The sequence below is a fragment of the Taudactylus pleione genome, unplaced genomic scaffold (genome assembly GCF_031769625.1).
Source record: "Taudactylus pleione unplaced genomic scaffold, aTauple2 ptg000345l, whole genome shotgun sequence".
In the NCBI taxonomy this organism is placed as follows: domain Eukaryota; kingdom Metazoa; phylum Chordata; class Amphibia; order Anura; family Myobatrachidae; genus Taudactylus; species Taudactylus pleione.
In genome coordinates, this window is record NW_028284746.1 from 434174 (window position 1) to 450668 (window position 16495).

General features: G+C 47.7%; 1 protein-coding gene across 2 annotated transcripts in view; it reads left to right on the forward strand.

Moving 5' to 3' along the window:
- Positions 1–16495, forward strand: part of LOC148508767 (uncharacterized) — a 45055-nt gene that overhangs the window by 12747 nt on the left and 15813 nt on the right. For both annotated transcript variants that reach the window (XM_088444022.1, XM_088444023.1), the window contains exons 2-3: positions 5125–5276; positions 11434–11602. In XM_088444022.1, the coding sequence (XP_088300148.1) occupies positions 5125–5276; positions 11434–11602 (321 nt within the window). The remainder of the gene's footprint in view (positions 1–5124; positions 5277–11433; positions 11603–16495) is intronic.

Sequence of the window (16495 nt, forward strand, 5' to 3'; positions counted from 1 at the left end):
GAGAAGATACATTAGATAAATATTTTGCACAATATGTTGCTAATTTATGCATGTTTGCCAAGGTTTTCATAGCTAGAACTTGGATGGCCGCTGAAGGTCCAACGATAGGACAATGGATAGCATTGGTAAATGAGACCTTGGCGTATGAGAAATTTGTGTACTTAGCTAGAAAGGCTGAAAAGAAATGTCATCTTATTTGGGGTAGATGGCTGGATTCATCACATGTGCGGAGATTGGGTGAGACTAGACTTGATACGATGCAGATAACTACTGGGGATAGAGTTGTGTGTAGTACTGAGATTCCTCGTATTTAAAGTAATGTAGTTGAGGTGATATGTATGTGAACAGGAATATATATTTGCATAAAGAAGTTGTGTATTTGCTTCATTCTCAATATATAATTTATGCCTAGAGTGTATGTCCTGAATGTGAACCCGTATTGTAGTATGTCCTGTTTGATATATACTATTGAATAGAATATGTGTAATATGACCACACTTAGGGGCCCATTTATCAAAGATCATTTAAGGTAAATTCCCCGAAAACACCTGTTTTCGGGGGTTTACCTCAAATACTTAGTATGCCCCGAATGTATGAAGGAGGGACCGCAGCAGGTATCTCCGATACCTGCTGCGATCCCTCCATTGCCGCCGGCAGCCGCCTCCCCCATAGGTTTCTATGGGGGATGCGATGCTGCCAAATGTATCAATATCGGGAATGCTTCACATTCCCGATATTGACCCCAGCAGCTAACGCCATCTGCAGATAGCGTTAGCCGCTGTGTCCTATGGGCACTTACCGCATTTTCAGCCGGCGGAAGGATCCCAGATCCCTCCGCCGGCAATGGGCACCGCTCATGTGCAGTCCGCGGGACTGCGCATGCGCAGCAGCCCGGAATGCGCTCCGGCCACATCGCAGGGACGGGCTCTTTTCGGAGCCCGTCTCCGTGCATGTGCCGGTTCATACATTCGGCCGGTATGATCGCATTTTGCAATGCGATCATGGGCGGTACTGCATGCCCTGATCGCATTGCAAAATGCGATCCTTAATAAATGGGCCCCATAGACTGTTTACTGTGCTGTAAAATAATTTTTCTTTTTTCTTTTTCTTGCTGTTTATGTTAGTGTTTTTTTCTTGAAAACAAATAAAAATTATTGAATTAAAAAAAAAACAAATAAACTATGTCAGAAAACTTCCGGTGGGTGGGGCACCCAGTGTGGCCGCATTTTACCTGGGCTCCAGCTTTAAACCTTATAATTGACCTAGAACTAGGTTTCTTCAACTGAATTTACTCTTCCAAGTTGACTACTGCAGTGCCACTATATCAAGGAGTGGCTTGTTTCAGACAGTTATTGGGTCTGGAGCCCCTATTTTTCCGCCGGAGTCAAGCCTGCAAGATTCAGGCATATATGACCGCCCACCCGCCATCTTGGGTGTGATAAGTTGGGAGAAGGCTCCTGCCATGACTGACATCCCTGCTTGGGTTGTCCTCCCTGAATCAGAGACCGTGAGTGCTGCCTGACTGCTCGACGGTGTATGCTCTATGCTGATTAATGCAGCTGTATTACCGATCACTTGCAGCAGTGCTGTAGCGCTCAGGCTGTCTACTCGTTACACTGCTCGCTGACCGTTTCTGCCGGACCATCTTGCTAGATCTGGCTTCTCTCTCCACCGGTCTCTTGGGCTGTATTCAGATCGTGGTCCTACCTCTCGCACTTCAGCACTATTGAACTGCCGTGAACCCTTCTGGAGTACTGGAGATCTCTGCCTTGTTGAATATGGAGGTCGCATTTGCCATTAGCTGAGGAATTGAGCGCCATCCTGTTACCTTATCTAGATGACTGCATCAGTGGTCTGCTGTCCCATTTAGACTCTCTCTTGGACTCTCAGGGTACCCCTTCTTGCGATGAGGCTTCTCTGGGAGAAATGGATCACTCCGAGTCTGACTCTATTTCATTTACAGCAGTCTGCATATCTGTTGTCTCGGAGCCCCAGCATCTGGAAGAAGATAGTCCAGATGCTTTACTTTGCCTACAGGACACTAACGGTACTAGTGCTCAGTTGGATATGGACTATTATTATGGGTGTTTGGAGGACCTGGAGCCTGACTTCTTACTGACACAGACCCTGGCTCCTGACCAGAGGATGAAGCCAATGGCAGATTCTTTTCAAGTGCCTAACTGGGTCCTGTCAGATGTCTCCGAATGTAGTTTTTCTCAACTGAATATTTGGTCTATGCCTTCTATCCACGTAATGCCGCTGCCCATATGGCAACTTGATAGTTTACCCCCCCTTTTCTATGACTGGTCTCTGCTTCTAGGTCTCCTGGGGGCTGTTACTTGAATGCTATTATTCTTATATGCATGATGACCTATTGCCGATTTATATGATATAATAACCCACCAATACTGATTAGATTGAGTCTGACAATTTATAAGATTCCTGTCTGTTTCCCCCTCTCTCTCACATAGCTCATACTTTACTAGTTTGTACTGAAGAGATTTACCTAAGAAATGTACTCCTTGCTCTCTCCATGGAGTGGATATGTTCTTACTCCTTTGTACTATTTTACTGTTTTTATTATATTATATGTTTTGCCCCTAGGATTTAATTTGTTTTGTTCCTTTGCAACCCTTTTCCCCATATTACTAAGATACTATTATTCCATATAGTTATAATTAGGTTATCCCTATTTCAGGGCTTTTTTGGAGAATGCTACTCGATTGATGTTTTCTATTTGTACACTCCTTTGTCCTCTGTGCACTGGCTTTTTTTTATTTGTTCTATAACTTTGTATAATTACAATAACTTCATGTAATTACCTGCAAGTACTTTTTTTAAATTTTTTTTATTTAGCATTTGGTAGTTTATTGTTAGACCGTGGACTACAACCGTAGTTCCATTCTTCCATTATGGATAGGAAAATTGGAAAATTTAGTGTTAGAAGATATGCATCGCTATATAATTCTGCACGGACTATTTGTTCTTAACTGAGTATTTGACACTTTATTCCGCACATCTTATATAATTTGTTGACTGATTTGAGTCAAAAGTTGTATTATTGTATGTTATATTTCCTGTTGACTATATATATAATTGACTGGCTGTCTGTTTGATTTGCACCAATGCATATGCTTCAATAAAAAAAATATAAAAAAATAAACTATGTTAAAAAAATAAAAGTAAAAAATCGGGATACCCCAAAAAATGAACATTATTTTTGGGGTGAAAACAAAAAAAAATAAGAAAAAACACTTCTAAAATAGACAAATTAAATCCACATGGGTTTCCTTGTATGCGGCAGGTGTTTTCTTCATTGTGCAGAGTAGCGGCAGGTGCATTTTTGTAGAATTGTTAAAATTACCTTTAGGGACTTAAAAATATGTTTACACCCATTTCATGTACCCCAAATTTGATAGGAATAGTTATTTTTCCGAAAAAAAAAATCTAAGTGCTATTCTTCACCACTTCTTCATAGCCGCAAAAAAGCACCTGCCGCGGCTATTTAAAAACCCTAATTACCTTCAGCAGGGGAAAAGGAGGGTACCCACAGTGATCCCCCATGTCTGTACATCATTAAGGGGGGTCCCAGGATGAATTCCCGAAAATTCCCCTATTTTTCCCGATACTTACCTTTCCGCAGGCTCCAAATTGAATACGGGGATAAAGCGGGCACGCGCCCGATACTTTATCCCCAGAAAATAAGCGATGTGGAGCGAAAAGTCCAGCACAGACTTTTCGCTGCCTAATTGAATACGACCCTAAAGCTGGGTACAAACTAGATTATTTTTTATAAACGATTACTCATTTTCCGATGGATTGGAAGGACAATTTTTTTAAATCGGCCAGGGTATACGCACTATGGGCCTGGTTCAGCAAGGATCGCTGATGCGAACGCTGCTTCAATCTGGTACACAAGTATGCTGCGAAAATATGCTAAGATGTGCAACTGCAAAGCACTCGCACGGACAACATGCAGACGCCCACTTCCCCTCTCGCACATCCATAATTCCTTGCAATCCAGCCAAAACATTGGTTACATCAAGTACATCGGAGCCACTCGCCCATTTACAGCAGGTCAGACCTCACTTATAAATTGCTAACTTGCCTGTATGCAGTGAGCACTCAAACTACGTATGCCGTCGTAGTGGCTAATTTATGCACGCCCCTGTAACGGCATTCAAATGCACTGGCACGCCTGCGTTTCTCCGACCACGAGCCCCCCGTCACCTCACCCAAATGGTAATTCCTGTCAATCACTCTGGCTGGATTGGGGGGGACAGGGAATGCTGGATGGACTTGGGGGGGGGGTGGAGGATGGCTGTACTAGGGAGAGAAGGCACAGGACAGGGATGGCTGGCTGGATTGGGGGGAAGCATAGGGAAGGAGAGGCTGGACTAGGGAGGAGCACACGGCAAGGTCAAGGAGTACCTTTCTTTCTTCAGCTAGAAGACATGGGGGCCCAGGTGGCAGCGGCCAGCCAGGAATGGCAGAGAGACTAGCTGTACATCGCCGACTGCATTTCAACTATGGCGCTGGCCACGAGCCAATCACAGCTCGCGAACCGGCAGCCAAACAGGAGCGTCCACTCCTGATTGGATGCCGTTCCGCTCCTGATTGGATGCCGTTCCACGGCGCCTAATAGTTGAAATACTGCCGGCGATGTATAGCTATTCTCTTTACCATCCCTGGCTGCCGCTGCCACCGGGCCCCCCTATCTCTCCTCTCTCTCACTTGAGGCCCAGCGGTCCCCCCCTGATGGCGGCCCTGTCACCGATTAATCACACACTTCCTGGAGATGACGTGGGAGAGAGAAAGATGGGCGTCTTTATACTGGCGTGCGTTCGCTCTGCCGTCGCTCTCTAAGGCATAGAGGGTGTCCTTCCACCAGACAGTGCGATCGCGGCATTTGCATACCTGGCCCCTTTTGGCTCTGTGAGAGTGCAGCTTAGCATCCGGGTCTGAATCAGCTCCATAGACCCCATATTCAGATATGTCTCTGTATGTCTCTATATATGACTATCCAAGATGATAGTTTTGTACTTACATGCCTAATAAAGTTGCCAATTGCGATGATTGCACGGCGGCTCCTCTAACCTTACTGTACATGTTGTGACATTTTAGTGGATTCTACAGCAAAGAAGGATTATACTCACAGTGGAATTCTCCAGCACTATCACCAGCTCATTGTGAAGCATCTGTCTCTCACCTCTGCTGTGTACAGAAGGCTGAAAGAACATGGGATCCTGACAACTGACCAGATAGGACAACTGGAGGTGGGGAAAACCACTGTTTTGTGCATCAAACGTTTTATTTTCCCATTAAACAGACAATTTCCCACATTGAGCTACCTGAAAAAATAGTATCACATAGATAAAAGTTAATTGTAATGTACAGATGTGTCCTTCCTTATACACCTAGAATACGCCATACGGCGCGAGACACCCAGCAGGACTGAGCCGCTCCGAGAGGTGTAGCGTTGCAAATTTTTGTTTACATTTTGCGTCTTGTTGGCATCGCAGACGCAGCGACACACCACTCACAGTGTACTAGAGACGCACAGCACAGGATTTAGTTTTAAATGCGTATAAAGTCGCAGATGAAACCGAATTGAACTTGTGAGAAAAAGCTGCGGCCACTGCATCTTAGCTCTTCCTATACAGAGTCACACTCATTCACTCACAGGTGTACAAATGTCGCACATCTTATTGATCAGTACAGTCTAGCTAAGTAGTTTTTACATTTCTAGTTGTTTTATTTGTGTGAATAAGATGCTCAGTGCGGCCGAGTCGCTCAGGACCTGGACCGCTGAGAGGGGCTGTTTGGTGTGACTGAAGCCTCAGTGTATGAAAACACATCTGTACAATGCTGACCTTTGCTGCTAACAGCGGTGATGTCATTGCTGGGCAAATTTATATGATTGCTTTGCTGTGCAGCTATTGCGCTCTCTCTCTCTCTTTCTCTCTCTCTCTACAATATTGCTGCCCAAGTATGTGCAAAGATCACCATTGTCACCTTAGACAAGTCACTTGTCTTCCAATGTCCGTAGCGCAAACATCAATGGCGCATATGCAACAGATAACTTGGGATACAGTCAAATGCCGACGGCTGGCAAGCCGTCTGACTAAATCCCGGCGTCTATATCCCGATGCCGGAATCTAGAGAAACGGCTTCCTGAACAAAGGTAAGCTGGGCAGTGTTAGCGCCAGTGGCGGGCTGGGCCGGGGGGCAGGGTGCCATGTGCCCCCCGGGCCGCAGCGTCATGCGGGCCGCGGGCAGTCTGTGTCACTGTGACACAGACTGCACCGCGTGTGTAGCGCTGACCGGACGGAATTCGGTCAGCGCTACACAGCACAAACACACAGCCGCCGGAGCCGGCAGCTGTGTGTTTGTTGTAATCAGCAGCCGCTGAGAGTCTGTCAGACTCTCATCAGCTGCTGCTGCTCCCACTGCGGGAGCCATCTTCCGGCTCCCACAGTGGGTAATGGGAGAGACGTCGTCATGACGACGTCTCTCCCATAATGCAAAGCGGCCGGAGGAGCCGGTAGAAGTATCGGGACCTGAAGCGGGAGTTTCAGGTAAGTGTTTTTTTATTTTTTTATTAAGTCTCTACTGGGGGGGAACTACTGGGGGCACTACCAGGGGGGGATTACTATGGGGGCACTGCCAGGGGGGATTACTACTGGGGGCACTACCAGGGGGGTGGATTACTATGGGGGCAGTACCAGGGGGGGATTACTACTGGGGGCACTACCAGGGGGGGATTACTACTGGGGGCACTACCAGGGGGGTGGATTACTACTGGGGGCACTACCAGGGGGGGATTACTATGGGGGCACTACCAGGGGGGGATTACTACTGGGGGCACTACCAGGGGGGTGGATTACTACTGGGGGCACTACAAGGGGGGGGACTACTACTACTGGGAGCACTACAAGGGGGGGAGATCTACTACTGGGGGAACTACAAGGGGGGACTACTACTACTGGGGGCACTACAAGGGGGGGCTACTACTGGGGGCACTACAAGGGGGGGACTACTACTACTGGGGGCACTACAAAGGGGGGGGACTACTACTGGGGGCACTACAAAGGGGGGGACTACTACTACTGGGGGCACTACAAAGGGGGGGACTACTACTACTGGGGGCACTACAAAGGGGGGGACTACTACTACTGGGGGCACTACAAGGGGGGGACTACTACTGGGGGCACTACAAGGGGGGGGACTACTACTACTGGGGGCACTACAAGGGGGGGACTACTACTACTGGGAGCACTACGAGGGGGGGCTACTACTGGGGGCACTACAAGTGGGTACTACTACTGGGGGCACTACAAGGGGGGGACTACTACTAGGGGCACTATAAGGGAAGGGGACTACTACTAGGGGCACTGCATAGGGGGGAGGGGACTACTACTAGGGGCACTACATAGGGGAGGGGACTACCACTGGAGGCACTGCATCGAGGGACCACTGCTGGGGGCTCTATATAAAGGGCAATACTGGGGGTACTGCATAGGGGGGAGACTACAACTGGGGCCACTATTTAAGGGGCATTGCATAAGGGTTACCACTATTGGGGGCACTGCATGGGGGGTGGACTGCTACTGGGGGCACTATATAAGGGTCCCTGCATAGGGGGTACCACTATTGGGGGCACTATATAAGGGGCTTACTACTGGGGGCACAAGGGGCACTGCACAGAGGGGACCACTACTGGGGGCACTATATAAGGGGCTTACTACTGGGGGCACAAGGGGCACTGCATAGGGGGGGGCACTACTGGAGGCCTGCATAAGGGTGTTCTCTCCTTTGGCACATGGGGGCACTACGACAGGGGGCTGCCCCTAATCTTTATTTTTACCTTACATTAATCCCATATGGACCCGCCTCCTCCCTGAAACACTTGAGGGGGGCAGCGCCGTAGCACGCACGTTCTTCAGGCACCCTGGCTACACGCTACTCCTCTGCCAGGGCCGCCTGCATGCATTTGCCCCCCAGGCTAAAAGTTGCCAGCCAGCCCCTGGTTAGCGCTTAGCCGCAGGGGGGGGCGGGTTAGGTTTAGGGACCCCTGGGGGGACTTAGAGTTAGGCACCACCCTGGGAGGGTCAGGTTTAGGGTGCGGGAGTGGGGGTTAGGTTTAGGCATCACTGTGGGGAGATTAGGGTTAGGCACCACCTGGGGGGAGGTTAGGGTTAGGCACCAGCACCACTAAGGGAGGGTTAGGGGGGAGAGAGGGGAGGGTTAGGGCACTTAACAGCCCCAGTTGGGATCTTCAGCGTTCGGGCTTGCGGCGTTGGGATTTCATACCCAACCCGATAATTTCACTGAAAAAGTTAGCATGAAAATATTGCCTATTTTACAGAGTACTACACCACATTTTTGTACATGGTGGAAGGGGTCATGTTGGAGGCTATGGACTTACTATATAACAACCCATATAGTAACAGTAACATTGGTCGCACATTGCACCTATGCTGTCTCAGAATGAGCGTCTCACCTATGACGCCTCTCCAGCTGCGTGTGTATGAGGCTCTCTAGGGCACGCCCAGAAAAACATACTCACTACACCTGCATTTTTCTAGCCTCCCCCTGTACCCTGCCCCAAATGCTGACTCCCTGTCACTCCCTTTGCGAATAAATCTTCTCTACAACCACCATCATTAACCAATAACTGCGAGTTTGAGGTTTGCCCAGTAGCAACAAATTGTTTTACTGTGTCTGACATCAACATTACATGCATCTCTGAATGAGGCCCATTGTGGCAGGTCCCTAGTCCAACCCTAGATTCTGTGTACTATGGGCCTGATTCAGAGCGTTCCTTTTTTTTTTTAAAGATGGCCTCCTGGCCGCTCACATAGCTGTGGGTGACCACCCACAGCTTATGCGAGCAGCCAGGTGATGGTCGCGATCATCGGGGCTTGCGACGAGACCCTTGCGGTAGGGTCTCGTTCCGCAAGCCCCAGTGAGCTTCTGGCTCTTAATAGAGCCGGAAGCTCACCACTGACATCACTCGTGATGTCAGAGGGGCCGCCCCCAAACGGCAGGCGTTCCGTCGGGAACGCCTCCATTTGGCCAGCCACCCCCCCTGCCCAACTCCAAAACGGTGCAAGCTGTCGATCAAAATCGACAGCCTCCCCCTTTTGGTGCGAGACCCAGTGCAACGGAGCGCCCGTCACTAGCCAGGTCTCGCGCATGCGCACGTCGGAGCCGGCTCCGGCGTGCGCATGCGCAGTGGCCAAACATCGTCTGAATCAGGCCCTATGTCTCTATGTATGGTTTACTGCTCTGTTTGTTCAACTAAATGCAAGACTGTAACCCAGAATCATTTTGTTTGTATTCCAGACCTTTAGCCTATTGCTCTGGTTGTTACCTGGATTAGAGTTCTTTGCCTTTGTCTTCTGTCCCCTCTTAGCTCTGGATTCTATACTGTGTCTGACCTGTCTATCCAGTGTCCTGCTCCCTCTGCCCAGCCATCTCTTTACCATCTCTGTTTGCTATCACCAGTTTTCTATCTTCCTTTTACAACCTATAAATAATACAAATACATGATTTTCAGCTTTCATTAAATAAAGACCCCCAAACCTTTTATTAATATAAAATAAAATTAAAACTTAAAATTTCTTCATTCTTGATCCTCTGTAGCTCAAATGGAAAAAAAAAAAAAAAAGAAAACACACAACAACCAGCACACAGGGCCTGACCCCTGAGCCAGCCTCACTGCCCATGTCAGACACAGTTACTGCGCATGCTTACAGAGGGGGTCATTCAGGACGCTCGCAAGCGGGTCGATGTTGCCCCACTGTGCATGCGCACGACGGAGGGAGCTCCGTCGTGCGCATGCGCGAGACCCGGATAGCGACGGGCTCTCCGTCGCTCCGGGTCTCGCACCAAAGGGGGCGTGCTGTCGATGTTGATTGACAGCACGCGCCCTTTGGTGGGCGTGCCGGGGGCGTGGCTGCCAGACGGAGGCGTTCCCATGGGAACGCATACCGTCTGAAGCCGGCCCCACTGACATCACTAGTGATGTCAGTGGGAGTGATTTTGGCTCTGATAGAGCCAAAATCACTCCTGGGCTTGCGGCAGCGAGACCCTACCGCAGGGTCTCCGTCGCTAGCCCGATGGTCGCGATGGTCTTGACCATCGCGACCATCATCATGGACGCTCGCATAAGCTGTGGGTGGTCACCCACAGCTATGCGAGCGTCCAGGAGGCCGCTCCATTTTCATGAGGAGGGCCCTGATTCAGAGCAAGCGCTCTGGTCAGAGCGTTCGGCTCTGAATCAGGCCCAGAGTCCACGCGCGAAGAGTCACAGTTGTAATTGAGACGCACGGGAAATGCATGGAAGCACAAATGTTAGGAAAGTGCTGGGCGATGACAGGGAGGTGGCTAAGCGGAAGCACGAAGATGGTCTTTCTTATGGATGTTTTATGGGAGTGTCGCGGGCATGTCGCTGTAAAGGTTATGGACATAGACTTGCAATTACTCACATTGGAGGGGATTTGTATGAAATACCGGCGGAAAACCGGCAACAGAAGACTCCGACAGGTGTGTATTTTTACTATTACTAACCCTACCCCCCCAACCCTAACCCTCTCTTAGGGGTTTTAACTCTTGGGGGTCCTGGCAGTGTCGGCAGAGCGGGGGTTATAGGTGTACCAGTAGGTTGCAAGGGTTGGGTACAGGATGCCAGTGCTCAGGATCCCATCGCTAGTATCCCGACTGGGTTACAATGCCGACACCTGCCAGTAAGTACCCTACCCCCAACCATCCCCGCAACCGAAACCTAAACCTCCCTCCCTCCAGCCTAAACCTAACCCTCCCCCCTCGCATCCCAAACCTAACCCTTCCTCTAGTACCTAACCCTAACCCTCCCCATAACCCCAATACTTACCGTCACGATGTCAGCGGTCGGGATGCTGGTTTTGGGATTCCAGCGCTGGCATTCTGAGCATCGGCATCCCGACCGCCGGGTTCATAACTACATCTTAGTTGCAAAATAGTTTTGTTTTCTTCTGTGATGGTTAATTTACATTTTGTATATTTTTTCTGTTAGTTTTCAGTTATACTTGGACTTTTGTGAGATCATAATGTCGTTTCACTTATACATTTTTGATGTTGTTGTGACATTCAAACTTGAAAATGAAATGTCTTCGGTGAAAGTTTATATATAAATAACGTATGCATGGTAGTTGGTTCTTTAACCAGTAGCTATAATGGGCAGAGACCCTGGCAATAGGTGTTCCATAAGGTGCGGCCAGTGGGTACCAATCTGACTCGGGTATGGGGGAGTCCGTACACATTTCATATTAGGAAAAAACCACCAATTTACATTCCCATCAATTTAATTTTACCATCATTTTTATTTTAGTTCCATCCATGTCCCAATGTAAAATTGTAATTTATTTTTATATGTTCTATAATAAATAGTTGGAAGAGTTTCCAGACAGAAAGATTTTCAAACTCATCGATGTGCTGAAAAGTGCAGACCGCCATGTTTTCACTATGTTCTGTGCGGTACTTCATGACACTGGTCAGCATCACCTCGCCCAGATACTGCAGATGGCCACTAGTAACAAAACGCCTGTGTTACCGGAAGGTAAGATTTGTGGTAGTAATGTAAGTTGCATTAAAATCAAAGTAATGAAAATGTCCTCTGCACCGTTAGCAGGTTGTTAGTAAACTAATCCTTTCATTGTCAGGGGTCGTGTCCTATTTCCGCCTTGGTAGGCAACAGTACAGTATCAACAATGGGTTAATGTGTTGAGAGTCAATATAATCTCCATTAGAGAGACTGAAAAGTAACACTTTGGGAAAACAAGGAGAGTATCTGTTACCAGTTCTGTAAATATAAACGGGCATGACAGTCCTGGATGTAGTCCGGTCAGTGACCAGTGAGTAGCTCCAGAGAAGAATGACCCTGTTGCTGCAGTTATGTGCAGTCCCATTCGGGACTGGAGAAGAAAAGCTGGAGCAATTCAAATGCAGAGGACTAAAATGCTGATGCTTCTATTGGCTGGCAAATTGATGCCTATTTTATATAGTCCACTTACCTCTGATGAAACTGTTATAATCAGAGAAATGCGTTAGCCTCGACCACCACTAGGTCATTTTGAGATCTTACACCCATTTAGATCTCTGTGGATTACCCCATACCTACTGTTTACTGACTAACCACCACCAGCAGTGGAGTTGGTACCTCTCGGCTTCTAGAACATCTAACGTTTTGCCCACTGTTGCAGGTGCCAAACGACGCAAGATCTATGTAACTGAACACTGAAGTGTAGGGCAGGCTGTGGCATAGGTTGTTTGCTGTTGGCAGTAAATGCTTAAAGGGGTTTTACACCCTCCCTCCTGTAAAGGCTGATACCTGCTTTTAAAGCAATAGATAGAAGAACTGTAAAGGGAGCATTCAGTGCCTTAAGAAGTGAGATCTGTTGAAGTGCGAGCTGCAACCAAATAGCAGTGCCACTTATTTATTCCTAACATCTTAAAACATATTATACAGAAAATTGTGTATCACTGGAAACATAAAATAATGTATTATTGCTCTCTTAAGAAAACACTTTTATTTTGGGATACCGTGGGATTCAGATAAACCTTGTGTTATGCAAATAAATATGGGAGCCTGCAATTGTGATGTTCTGAAATGTCAAAGTAGCCCTGGTTCCAGAGGATACATCGCTCTGGAGGCTGCCACCAAGGGTGTTGAGAGGGTTGTGTGCAAAGTACATAGGCCCAGGCCTGACCAATAGACACTGCCACGCCTAAAACATGGTGTAAACACAGACTTCCGCAGCAATGGTGGCACAGCATCTGTGACTGGGTACCCAGATTTCCAACAATATGTGGCCATACCCGTACGCCATGGCCATGTTACCTATTTGTATTGGAGCCTGACATTTCCAAATGTTGCCCTGGTTTCCCCAGTTAGTTTTATTTTTGGGTATTCTGTAGCTCCCCTCTCCTCCTCTATCATAGGTCAGGTCCTTGGCTTTCAGTATAACATCATAGTCTTCAGGTATTACATTAATGAGGCTGGAGATAGGGAGGATGAGGATGAAGAGGTTGGAGAAGACTTTGCTGCTTGCATGAAGGGGGCTGGCCCTGCACTGCATAACCAATTAATTAATATATTCAGTGGTTACTCTAATAACCTAATGGCACTTAGCAAGGAATCAGTATGTAATACCGCTGGCCGCATGGAAGCCCGGTAGGGGTGAAGATCCCGACAGCTAAAAAGCTAAGTATAACTAATCCTATTCTACCCCTAAACCTAACTCTCCTTTAGGGGTGCCTAACCCTAACCTTCCCCCTAATGCCTAACCCTAACCCTCCCCTAAGTGCCTAAACCTAACCCACCCTTCGCCGCAGCCTAAACCTAAGTCTCCCAGGGGGGTGCCTAACCCTAACTTCCCCCCGGGGGTGCCTAACCCTATCCCCCCTTCCCTTAGCCTAACTCTAACCCTCCCAGGGGGGAGGTGCCTAACCCTACGTGCCCCCCCAGAGCCGCAAACCTAACCCTTCCCCTCCCCGCATCTGTCCGCGCCCGGCTTACCTTCGATTGGTATGCCGGGCGCCGGGCTCCCGGCAGAGGTCTAATGACAGGCATTGGGATTTCGACGTCTGTCATTAGTACCTTGCCCGGATTTGACAGTCGGGAAGCCGGCGGTCAGCATTGTGACCGTCGGCTTCCTGACTGCATCCCCTTAGCAGGGACACCAATATTGAACACAATAAATTAAATGCTTGTGTGTTATGAGCCAGTTTCAAAGATGGACACTAATGTCACCACTGCTGCAAATTTGTGCGCAGCAACTGTGAGAATATATGCAAATGCCGCAGCTGCCAGGATTTGTATTGAGATGCAGGGCCGTAACTAGGGTGGTGCGACATGTGCCACGGAGCAATGCAGGGGGGCGCTGTTTGGGCCTGTCAATTTTCTGTTTATAATCATTCTTACTTGTAGCTTCCTCTTCTTTTTTCCCCAGCATCTCCTGGCCTCCCCTATCTCCCCCACTCCCCTTCCACCTGGTCACCTCTCCAAGCACCTTCAGTCACATTCTCTTTTATATAATACACACATTTCAAAATACTGTCATACCCAGGACTTGAACCTGTCACCTCTCACATGGCAGTCAGACACCGTACACATGGAGCTATCTGCCCCACAGTGTCTGATGGCAGCCCTGAACACAGCCACGATTCCCGACACAGATGTTATCAACACACATCGAGTACCCTTGCCAGTGTGTTCAGCAGCTGGCGCAGAGTGCATACACGATCTCTCCACCCCTGATATTTGTATCCAAAGATGCTGCATCGGTCGCAGATCAGTGGATTGTAATCCTATGGTGACTCAGAATGGTCGCCGGAACTGAGACAACAGATCATTTGCAACTGTGTACGGGATCGCAGTCGCAGTCTGCGACAATCCCACAAAACAGTCACAACACACCTGCGTTTTCATCGCCACTCCCCCGTTACCTTCCCCGAATGCTCCCTGAATGTCAACACACTGTGGCCAAATCCTCGCTGTGACCGCCATCGGTAATTAAACTTGCCGCATGCGCAGTGCACCTGAAACACATGCCTAAATTACCGATAATCGCTCAATTGCGTAAACACCGGAATTGCGTCCATCTCTGAATCAGGCGCCTTGTTCATTGTAATTCATATACAGACATTGGACCTCATTCAGAGTCGGTCGTAAGCGGCCGCTCGGTCGTACGTATCCGATGTTTCCAAACCACGTATGCGCATGGTTAGTTGTGCGCATGTGCGTACGAGGCTTTGCGATCCAAAATGCTGTAGATCGTACTGCTTACAAGCAGGAAGTGGCTTCCAAGAGTTGATTGACATGAAAGGCCGTTTGTGGGTGTTGACGGTGGTGGTGGTCTGAAAACGCAGGCGTTCCTCAACGTTTTCAGAGCGTTTTAGGGGCGTACATAATTTACCTGCTACGACCGACATAGAAGGCCGGAAGTAGTAAAACGTCACTCTGCGAGCAGGTTCGAGGCCTGGCTGATCGTACAGTTTGAGGTTGGGTATGTGCTCTCTCAAGCCCCAGAGTACAATCGATACTATCGAATGTTATTGATGTTAGGATTGATGTTTCTATTTTGAGCCACACAATGCAAGCAGCTAATAATCGTTTGTTGTAGCTAATAACACTGCTAATTGGCTTGTAATTGATTCAGCTGCGTTAGCATTAGCGAATAATAAGAATAAATAAATTTCATGGGGATGGCTTATTCTATGCAGTTTTTTGTTAATTTAACATGCATTTAAAATCAACAAAACATTATTATTCCAAAATCCGGGTTTAAAATCTTTTTTATTTACAAACGCACTACCAGTAAAACATCAGCATGAACTAAATGACATTTGAACAATATAACACAAGCGGCCGCAACCATCAGAAGAAAATTAACATACAGTGACTGACAGTGACTGACGATTGACTTGATCGCTAGCTGCTATCACTCGCTAGCTAGAGGAGGTACATTGTTCACGTATTGGCGTCACTTTGGTTGCGACCGACAGGCCTTGCGATTGCTTCCTTTTTCAGTTTCTCGTCGTTAGGCGTACGACCGAGCGGCCGCTTACGACCGACTCTGAATGAGGTCCATTGTGGTTAAATCATGAATAAAAAATGAATGGGTCCACTTAAAATAATGGAAAATCAGAAATCCTGGTAATAGTAAATACAACATTATTTTGTTAGCTAGTTTTGTTAAATATTTTTGTACTATTTGTAAGAGTGGTTATTATGCTTATCATATGTAACATTGTATATGGAGAAAATAAATCCAACAGTCCTTGCTGATTGTGTACCTTTATATTTTATACCTTTGTACATTTCTAAACACATCTGTTGAATATTTATTTTGCTATCACTATGGGCTCTATTTATTAACATTATTTTTACTAAAATAAAGTGAAAAAGGGTGTTTTCACACCCTTTTCACATTATTTTAGTTTCACCTGTATTTATTACAGGGCAATTGGAGTAGAATTAGTAAAATTCTACTCCAACCCCTAAGTATCACTTATTTTTAGTAAAGCAGATCGCATTTCCCATAATTGTAATGGGAAATGTGATCTGACCAGAGTTACTAAAAATAAATTGTAAAAAAATACCGGGGGAAGCCCTGTGATAATAACGCCACCTGGAGGTGGCGTTATCCAGGGTCTCCCCCGATTACCGGGCTCCCACTCTGCTCTAACGGGGAGAGCAGAAGCGGGAGCCGGTACCAGTAATCAGCTGTGTGGTCTAAATAGACGGCAAGCTGATTGCTGTAAAAAAAAAAGTTAAACATTTTTTTTTACTTACCTGACTCCAGGGACCGGTGATCGGGCCTCCGGTGATGGCTCCTCTCCGGTCAGCTGGTCTCCCACAGTGCACTGCTGCCCGGTCATCAGGTGATCGGGCCCCAGTGCAGTATGGGAGATCACCTGATCGGGAAGCCCGGAGAAGATCACCGGAGGC